Genomic DNA, 10,540 nt, shown 5'->3' with positions numbered 1-10,540 from the left:
TGGGAGAAATGTGGAAGGAAATACAGATGTTGAGGCAGCAGTTGGGAAGCAGAGCGCCGGCACCCAAGAGAGGAAGTCCTTTTTCACTAGCCATTTTAGAAGAAGGGCTTCCTCCAAATTTTCGACAGTCGAATGTGGGAGAGTACGATGGACATACTGACCCCGAGGAACACTTGGGGAGGTTTGAGAGTGCGGCCCTGTTACATCAATATTCAGATGGGGTCAGGTGAAGGATGTTTCTGGGGACGTTGTTGAGGTCAGCCCAGCAATGGTTTAACACCTTGCAACCCAACTCTATACGATCGTTCGAGGATTTTTTAGCTTCTTTCTTGCACAGATTCGCTAGCAGCAAAAAACACCCAAAAAACTATTTGAGCCTGTTTGTGGTGAAACAACAATAAGGTGAAACTTTGCGAGAGTTTGTTCAGCGTTTCAACAATGCATCGTTAGAGATACCAGCGGCCACTCCTGACATCATGATAAGTGCCTTTACCCAGGGACTTAGAGGAGGAGAGTTCTTTAAATCGTTAGTGAAGAAACCTCCATCAAGTTATGATGATCTGTTATCTCGAACGGAAAAATATGTAAATCTCGAAGATGCCCAGCAGCATAAGAGGATGGAGCAGCGACCTAGGGGAATTAGAGTTGAGGGAGCAGAAAGAGGAAGTAGGAAGAGAGGCGTGGGCGAGAGGGAGGACGATAAGGCTAGGGGAAGAGGACAATTCTCATCCCACGTTTCTCTGGATGGGAGTCGGGACAAGGTGATAGAAGTGAGGGAGCCCAAGGAGAGGTGGGAGAAGTCGCAAAGGGTTGAGTGCAGTGCTAGATTGCCTTCGCGGGATAGACGAGAAGGATCCTCATCCAGGAGCCGACAGAGGTCTCGCTCGTCCCATAGGCGTGGTCAAGGCCCTCCATGGATAAGTTAGAGGATCAGGGAACAGAGAGGGGAAGGTCGATGTCAAGATGTCCCTCAGGAGCCCGTCGAACCGAGGAGGGGAATGAATGAGGATAACCACCCTACGAGAAGAATGATTCATATGATCTCGGGGGGTGCTACTGATGGAGACTCGGGGCGAGCTCGGAAGGCAAATGGGACAAGGTTGGAGAACTTTGAGATATCTAAGGGTGCAGACTTACCACAAGACCCCGTCATCAGCTTTGGGCCGGAAGACCTCCGAGGCATTGTGATTCCACATAACCATGTCTTGGTGGTAACGGTCACCATTGCCAATTATGATGTGGCGAGAATATTTATTGATAATGGAAGCCCCGTGAATGTCTTGTTCAAGAGCACGCTGGATCAAATGAAGATGGAAGCATTTGAGTTTGAGCCGGTATCCACCCCGCTGTATGGGTTTGCAGGACACGCCATCCCGCCTTTGGGTCAGATTGTTCTTCCCCTATCCTTGGGGACTGATCCTCGGCGGATAAAAAAGATGATAGCCTTCACTGTGGTAGATATCCCGTGAACGTATAATGGAATCCTAGGACGGCCATCCCTGAAAGATTTTAGAGCCGTAGTCTCCACTTATCATCAGAAGCTTAAGTTTCCTGTGGGAAAAGGAGTTGGAGTCTTATGCGGAGACCAAAAAACCGCGCGTCGATGTTATGAGGGGGTAGTGAGAGAAGAGGGGAAAAGAGCGCGTTTGGAGGTTAACATGATTAGGAAAAGAAGAAGTGTGTGACTTGGTCTTGTTGAAGGTACAAGAAGAGCAGAGGGGAAATATGGACCCAGAGTGGGATGGTCTTTTCAAAGTGATTGAAAAATTTAATTCTGGAGTTATTACTTGGAGAATGCTCAAAGCAAGGCTTTAAGGAGTCCTGGGAATGCTTACCATCTTAGGGAATATCATTCTGGATTTTATCGTTGATGTATTTCATCTTTGCATTTTCCAATTAATCAGTTTGAATTCAATAAAATCAAGTTCTCGTTTTCAATTCATGAATGTTGGTGTATTATGAAAGTGAGAAAATTTTATTTTCCTGCTAAGGCCATCGTTTAGCAGAGGAGCAGAGTTAGGTAGGAGAGAAATTTTATTTTCCTGCTAAGGCATCGCCTAGTAGAGGAGCAGAGTTCGGGTGGAGAAAAATTTTATTTTCCTGCTAAGGCATCGCCTAGCAGAGGAGCAGAGTTAGAAAGGAGGAGAATTTTATTTTCATGCTAAGGTATCACTTAGCAGAGGAGTTAGAGGGTGGAAATGGTGAATTTTTATTTTCCTGCTAAGACATCGCCTAACAGAGGAGCAGAGTTATAGGGTGGATGTGTTGAAATTTATTTTCCAGCTATGGCGTCGCCTAGCAGAGGATTTAGCGGCTGAAGTGGAGAAATTTTATTTTCCTTCTAAGGTATCACCTAGCAGAGGTGTTAGAGGGTGGACGTGTTGAATTTTATTTTCATGCTAAAGTATCACCTAGCAGAGGAGTTAGAGGTGGGAGTGTTGAATTTTTATTTTCCTGCTAAGGCCCGGCCTAGGAGAGGAGTTAGAAAGTAGAGGTGGTGAATTTTTATTTTCTTGCTAAGGCATCGCCTAGTAGAGGAGTTAGAGGGCGAGGGTGGTCAATATTTATTTTCCTGCTAAGGCCCGACCTAGCGTAGGAGTTAGAGGGTGGAGGTGTTGAATTTTTATTTTCCTGCTAAGGTATCACCTAGCAGAGGAGTTAGAGGGTGGAGGTGGGGAATTTTTATTTTCCTGCTAAGATATCACCTAGCAGAGGAGTTAGAGGGTGGAGGTGTTGAATTTTTATTTTCCTGCTAAGTCCCGGCCTAGCAGAGGAGTTAGAGGGTGGAGGTGGTGAATTTTTATTTTCCTGCTACGGTATCACCTAGCAAAGGAGTTAGAGGGTGGAGATGGGGAATTTTTATTTTCCTGCTAAGGTATCACCTAACAAAGGAGTTATAGGGTGGAGGTGTTGAATTTTTATTTTCTTGCTAAGGCCCGGCTTAACAGAGGAGTTAGAGGGTGGAGGTGGTGAATTTTTATTTTCCTGCTAAGGTATCACCTAGCAGAGGAGATAGAGGGTGAAAGTGTTAAATTTTTATTTTCCTGCTAAAGCCCGGCTTAGCAGAGGAGGTACGAGATGATGAGGTGTGAGTTTTATTTTCCTGCTAAGGCATCGCCTAGCAGTGGAGTTAGAGGGTGGGGAGGTTGAAATTTATTTTTCCTGCTAAGGACTATTTTAGCAGAGGAGTCAAGAACACGGGGAATTGAGAATTATTTTCCTTCAAAATTTTAGTAGAGGACCTTGAAGATGGGGGCGACAAGACCATACCTTGTTATAAAAACTTATTTGCTTTTTTGTAATGAACGATGTTTGCCGCTGCAAAAATTACGGGGATCGAACCCCAGTCAGGTCACGGGGATCGACCTGAACGGTCAGGTCAGTGGGGATTTGCGGGCAACGACCCCAAAAGCTATTCAGAAATCACATAATCATTCGCAAGGGGCAGAGGGCGAGGCTGTGCAGGGCGAGCGCTCGACGTGTTGGGCGAGGCTGCACTCGGGCGAGCGTGCGGGCTGTTGTGGGTGAGCGCTCATGCGGCGCGTGGCGCGCTGGAGCGAGGGCGAGCGTCTGTCTCGGTGGCAAGGAGGCGCCTCGGAGAGCTGGCGTGGCACAGGCTGTTGTGGGCGTGCACTCGTGGGCGAGCGTGTGACGCGCAGACGCCTGGGCGAGCTGGTGAACACTCATGTGCGAATGGCGAGGGCCTGGAGAGGACGGCTGTTAGGAGTGGGCAGGTGAGCAGACGAGGGGCGATTTTGTGTGAAGTCGTGTGTAGGCAGAGGTGCGCACGCACTCGTCGAGGCCGAGGTGAGCGCTGGAGTGAGGCTGCTGTGGGCGAGCGTGCGCTGTCACTAGACGAGGTGAGGGATGGGAAGGGCGAGCGTTTGAAGGGGCAAGCATGTAGGGCTAGTGCGCGAGGAGAAAGCAAGGGCGTGCTTGCGCTGGGAGAGCATAGGCGAGGATGTGTGTGCGGGCTGGGTGTGCGCAAGTTTGGGGCAAAGTGGTGGCACTGGGCGAGCATAGGCGAGGGCGAGGTCGAGCGTGCGCGTAGGGCTGGGGCAAGGCAGGGCTTGGGCGAGTTGGTGGCTTGGGCATGGGCAGGAGTGGCGAGGCAGGGCGAGAAGAGTGGGCGACGGGGCTGGCGCAGAGGCGAGGCGGTGGCTGGGGTGTGCACGAGGGTGACGGCGAGGTGATTGTGAAGTGGCACTAGGGCTAACGTTCAGGTGAATCGCAAACGGGGGAAAGCTGGTGGATGAATTCGGAAGGAAACTAATGAGCAGTCAAGAAGAAACTTTACAACTCACATGTTGTACCCCGAGGACAGCACAATTAATCGAACTTCGAACCTACGATCAGTTCGACTCCGGAGGGGGAGACTGGTGATACCCCATGGATGGGCCCATTACCCCTGACCCATCCCTAGCCCAAATGGAAGACAGGCCCATCAAGGGCCCGGGTATTCTCTTATAAATACCAGGTTTGAGTGTTAATTCATTCAATCACTATATCGTTCAACAGCACCCTTAGCTGCTCCCCCCCATATATCCTCAGTCTCTGACTTGAGCGTCATAGGGGCTTACGCCAGAACACCCTCCTGGTCCCCTCCTAACGATCTTATTTGTAATTTCATGCTGGGGAAAATTTTGAAACCTGCATCTGTACTAGTGACACTTGCTGGAATCGGAACCTAAATTTCCCGTGAGTATCAGGATTATTCAAGTTGCGATCGAGGAACGGAGTCCGATTGCTGAAAATTGTAAAAAGTTTTTATTAAAATAATTGTTTTTGATTATTTAAAGTAAGGATGATTCTTTTTCTAATTTTTGAAAATAAGGGTTTTGAGGTGATTTTATATGTCGAGACGTAAATTTTATCGGTGTTAGTTTTCCAACAAAAATACGAATGTTTTGGCAACCCGACTAATAAATTCATAAACTTATTTAAACAAAAATATTTTTAAAATTCTAATTAAGCACTAATGGGCCTAAATTACCTACTTAATGGGCCTAAGGTTAATTAGTAATTAATTAAACTATTAAATACTCAAAACCCCACCCCAAATTCATATAACACACGCATCCACCACTAGCAACACAATTCAGAATTTCTTTTAACTCCAAAAACCCACGGCACACACAAGTTAGATTTGAAAGAAAAATTCAAAAGCTTTAAGGGAGTTCAAGCCAAGGTCGTTCGTCTCTGTTCTTCGCAATCGTCAACGGATAACCGTGCGTTTAAAACGCAAAGGCACGCCTTAATCTCTTTTTTCCCATCTTTCACACCATTTATGTGTTTGGTACATGACTGCATGAAAAATATGATACACTTTTCATATTTTCGTTTTTATGGCTATACATGCACAGAACAAGAGTTTTTCTTTTCTAAAACTCATCATAATGATGCACAAAGGGGCTGCCATGGTAGGTGTAACGCCCTTGACAGATTTAATAAAATCACAGCGGAAATTTAAAAATTTTACTTAGAGGAAAGAAAGATTTAAAAATCTCTTGACATGAATATATTCCCAATATATATACACAATCAAAAGTATATATGGATCCACAAAGTGTTGAATCAAAATACAAAATATCGTTTTGATCGTGTCAATATGCCAACAAAATATCTTTCTTCCTTCCATCTCTGTACATATGACTTCGGCTCCAGTCAACGTCCCGGCTCGCCACTCTTATCTGCATCACATGAAATAACTGGAATGAGTATAAAACTCAGCAAGTGAAACTCTTACATAGCAATGTATACATATCATACTCTGTATAACATGACTTTGAAATCATTAATACCATCTAACCCTTAAAACATGAATAATATCGTAGAACATGAACAATAACGATGGTATTTCTCTTTTCTCTGTTGGATTGATATCTAAATAGTATATCTGTCTCTGTACCTATATCACATCGATATAAATCGACACTCTGTTGGGATATAAGCCTATGGTCGTTGATCAACTAATTGCATGCAATCTCTGACTATCTATTTATCAATCCAATAAATTATTTGAACTCTCTCTTGGGCATTAAACCAAACACTTTGAAGACTCTTCTCTTTTGCATTCTCTTTTACATAATTGAGACATAAAATGCCTCTAATATACAACAAAGTGTATCAATACATAACATGAATCAAATGGAAGGGAATAGCATGTTAAAACCATTGAAATACAATACATATAATTCATGTAAGCACAAGGAATGAATTCCACTTACAACCAATAAGAAGCTTGATTATAATCTCTTGGTACAAATCCTACAACAATAAACCACGTATTGAACCATCAATAACTAATAATCACAAACCCGTACCATAAAATCCATAAAACCAACACAATCAACAAACCCATAATTTCTCCTCAACACCATAATCCAAAGAATAACCAAACCCACAAGCTTACCTTAGCTTCTTAATCACAAAATGATCTTGCTCTCAATTCAATAATCCAACTAGGAGCTTGAATCAAAGGAATCAAAGAAGGAAAATGAGAACCCTGCTCTCCCTTGAGATGAATAACCGAGAAGAATGGGTTGAAATGAGTGAAAATGAGGCAAACTCTTCTATTATATCACTTAAATCTTGAAACACGACTTCACTGTTCACGACCGCGGGTGCGCTACTGTTCTTACCGCAGGTGCGCTAGGCTTACTGAACAATTTCGAAAATCCCAAAAGCGACGACCGCTGGTGCACTCTTTTTCTACCGCGGGTGCGGTGGCTTCTATGCCCAAAGACCGCGGGTGCACTGCGTAATGGACCGCGGGTTCACTCTCCTCTGTAGCCAACAATATACTCTTTGCAACTAAAATCGCAACGTCGCTTCTCCTCATAATTTGACAACGCTCTCAACAAGAAAGTTGCACCTCTATGTCTTATCTAACCACTACAATGGGCCTCATACTAATTGGCTCAACATACAAATTTATCAAGAATTAAATCGTAACGACGCTACAACATAACTACACATCATCTATCAACAACAATACTATAAACCATAAATCGCAACTCTTAACATCAGAACTATACTTAAACTTAACCAAGGAGTCAATAACATATTAAATCTTAAACCCTACAGTTCACCAAGCTTGGATATTACAATCTCCCCTCCTTAATGGAATTTCGTCCCCGAAATTGACGTCTCTATGCAAAAAGCTCGGGATACTTTCCTTTCATCCCATCCTCTGTTTTCCACATGGCTTCTTCAACCAATTGACTCCTCCAAAGGACTTTAACAATGTCGATCTCTTTGTTTCTCAATGCTTTAACTTTGCGATCCATAATCTGGACTGGAATCTCTTGATACGTCAAATTCGGCATCTAATCCAATGGCTCGTGGCGAACAACATGGGAAGGATTCGCAATATACTTCCTGAGCATGGAGACATGAAAAACATTATGACCTCTATCCAGATCTGGCTGTAGGGCTAACCTGTAAGCTCGATCACCGACTCTATCCAAGATCTCAAATGGCCAATAAATCTTGGAATCAACTTTCCCTTTTTGCCAAACCGCATCACACCCTTAAGAGGTGCTATCTTCAAGAACACATGGTCACCAACCTCAAACTGCAACGGCCTTCGTCTCACATCAGCATAACTCTTCTGTTTTGACTGTACTGTCTTCATCCTTTCTTGAATAACAGCAACAACATCAGCTGTCTGTTGGAACAACTTTGGACCCAACATCTTCCTCTCACCAATCTCGTCCCAATATAAGGGAGATATATACTTTTTGCCATAAAGTACTTCATACGGTGCCATGCCAATCGTCGCTTGGTAACTGTTATTGTATGTGAACTCAACCAAACGCAATTTGGAATCCCAACTACCAGGATAGTCGATAGTACAAGCTCTGAGCATATCCTCCAAAATCTGAATAACTCAATCTGATTGACTGTCGCTCTGAGGGTGATATGCTGTACTGAATGCTAACCGTGTACCCAAGGCTCTATGTAAACTTTTCCAAAACTCTGAAGTAAATCTAGGGTCACGATCAAACACGATCGACACAAGAACACCATGAAGTCTAACAATCTCTGCTATGTACTCTTTGGCATACTGGTTCATGGAATACGTTGTCTTGACTGGGAGAAAATGTGCTGACTTGGTCAACCGATCAACAATAACCCAAATAGAGTTATAACCTTTCTGCGTTTTGGGAAGACCAACGACGAAGTCCATTGTAATGTGCTCCCATTTCCATTGAGGAATCGGCAATGACTGCAATGTCCCAGCAGGTCTCTGGTGTTCGATTTTCACCTGCTGACAGGTTAGACACTGAGAAATAAACATGGAAATATCCTTCTTCATACCTGGCCACCAATAAAGTCTATGAAGATCCTGATACATCTTGGTACTACCTAGATGTGTAGTGCCCAAATTTAATACACGTATAACCCATGCATTCATTTAATTATTAAATCATTTAAATTAATTTTAAAAGAGTTTAGTCATGCATAATTTATTTAAATGCATTATTTTAAATTAAACTATGTTATGAGATGCACGTTAAAATGTCTTTCGAGTTTCATGTTTCAGGCGATCATTCGAGGCGGGATTGAGGAAAAGATCCGGTGACGATTTTTGGCAATTTTAGATATGGTATTTTATTTTAAGTTAAGTTTGGGGGCATTTTAATTAATTTAATGAGTTTTAGCATTTTTGTGCCTAAATATTTAATTAGTAATTTTAAGACTTGTAAACTTTCAAAATCTAATTTGGTGTGTTATATTTTAGTTAAAGAGTTTTATTTAAAAGTTAAGTGTGAGTTAATGTTTTGATTAGTAGACTATTATTTTTTTTAATTAAGCAAAAGTTAGTCTTTTAATTAATTGAAACACACGCCTCACACACACAAACACACTTTTACACACAGTAATACACGCCTAAACACACACACACTCTAGCATTCTAGTTTTATTATTATTTTTGAGAGAGGAGTTAGGGTTCTTGAGAGTAAGCAGCCGCCCCCTTCCATCGATTCTTCCAGTCATTTTCGGTGGGTTTTATTGCAAGAAAGTCGAGCCGCAAGTCGTCCCGGATCAACCTCACTTCTTTCTCGCGTCGGTGTCGTCTTTCGGTAACGTTATCATCAAAAAGGCACGTATATTCTGTTCTTGCTGTGTCGATCAAGTCATATTATGCGTTGCGTTGATTTTTATACGTAAAAGTTATGTATCATGATAGTAGTTTGAGCGGATCATGAATCGGATCAATTGCGAAGGAAAATTTTTAGATCTAAAACTCGTTTTTACTGTTCATGTCAAAACTGCGATTTTTCCGTTCATATTTTGGGAAAACTTTCAACGGCAAAAACGTAGAACTCTTCGATACCTTCGATTTGATATATGATTCGAAATTTTTGGACGAAAAATGAGTGAGTTATGATATTTTCCGTGCGACTGCGCAAACTGAAATTTTCAGAAAGTTTTGTTATTGATACGTTTCTTGAAGTTTTAAGTTGCAGGCTTCGTTGGAAATCAACGGGCGATTGTTGCTGCGTACGGGTATGTTAGTAATGATGTTAAGAGTGTTTTGAGGTTACGTTTCATGTCGATAGGTACTCGAACTAATGAGAAGTCGTAGGAAACAGTTTGATGTCAATTGCCGTATTTTGGGTCGTGGGTGTCGTAGAGCGAACATTGTAGTGTAGAATACGGTTCGTTACAGTTGGTATCAGAGCGGTGTTCTTGTAAAGGGTTATGCCTACTGCCAGTCGCAAGAAGCTCACGAAGTCACACCTCAAGTCTGTAAGTTTTAAAGTTTTGAGCTATGCTATGTATTACGCATTAAGTCATGATTTCAGCATGTCTATGTTTTAAGTTCAATTTACGTGCATCATAAAATATTGATATATGTTCATGCATGTTGGGTTTACGTGTTGGGTAATTTGTTGGAACAGTATGCCTCCTAGACGTGTGATCGACCGTGAAACAAGGGAGGAGAACAGAGAGCACCGAGTAGAGGACAGGGAACATCGAGATGAGGAGAGGGCCAATCCTCCTCCACCTCCACCACCAGATATGCAGGCTCAGATGCTTGCTGGCATGACGCAATTCTTCGCACAATTTGCTAGGAACCAGACTGTTGCAGGCCGCGAGGAGAGGCCTAGACCGGAGGCAGTATATGAGAGGTTCCGGAGGATGAGCCCGAAAGAGTTCTCGGGTACTACTGACCCGATGGTGGCGGAGGGATGGATCAAGTCCATCGAGGTGATATTTGACTTCATGGAGCTGCCGGACGCTGACAGGGTCATATGTGCTATATTCTTATTAACTGGAGACGCTAGGTTGTGGTAGGAAAGTGCATCTGTGGCAGTCAACTTGCAAGTGCTGCCTTGGGATGGTTTTAAAGAGGTTTTCTACTCCAAGTACTTCACTGAGGAAGTACGAACCCGACTCACCAACGAGTTCATGACGCTGCGGCAAGGAGACAGTAGCGTGGCAGATTTTGTTAGGAAGTTTGAGAGGGGATGTCACTTTGTGCCCCTCATTGCAAATGATGCCCAGGCAAAGTTGAGGCACTTCTTAA

The 10,540-nt window shown here is 43.3% G+C and overlaps 1 protein-coding gene across 1 annotated transcript; it reads left to right on the top strand.

Moving 5' to 3' along the window:
- The first annotated feature begins 998 nt into the window (after positions 1–998).
- Positions 999–1,469, top strand: LOC140815508 (uncharacterized). Its single transcript, XM_073174597.1, has one exon. It carries the CDS (start codon positions 999–1,001, stop codon positions 1,467–1,469), a length of 471 nt encoding a protein of 156 aa, XP_073030698.1.
- The last annotated feature ends 9,071 nt before the right edge of the window (positions 1,470–10,540 follow it).

This window comes from Primulina eburnea, chromosome 15 (assembly GCF_022965805.1).
Source record: "Primulina eburnea isolate SZY01 chromosome 15, ASM2296580v1, whole genome shotgun sequence".
NCBI lineage: Eukaryota > Viridiplantae > Streptophyta > Magnoliopsida > Lamiales > Gesneriaceae > Primulina > Primulina eburnea.
Note: the sequence above shows the minus strand (reverse complement) of the source record. Positions and strands in the feature narration are given on the sequence as shown.

Bases quoted from the DNA above. Each gene is read 5' to 3' on its own strand.
- LOC140815508 (XM_073174597.1), top strand. From the start codon at position 999: ATGAATGAGGATAACCACCCTACGAGAAGAATGATTCATATGATCTCG.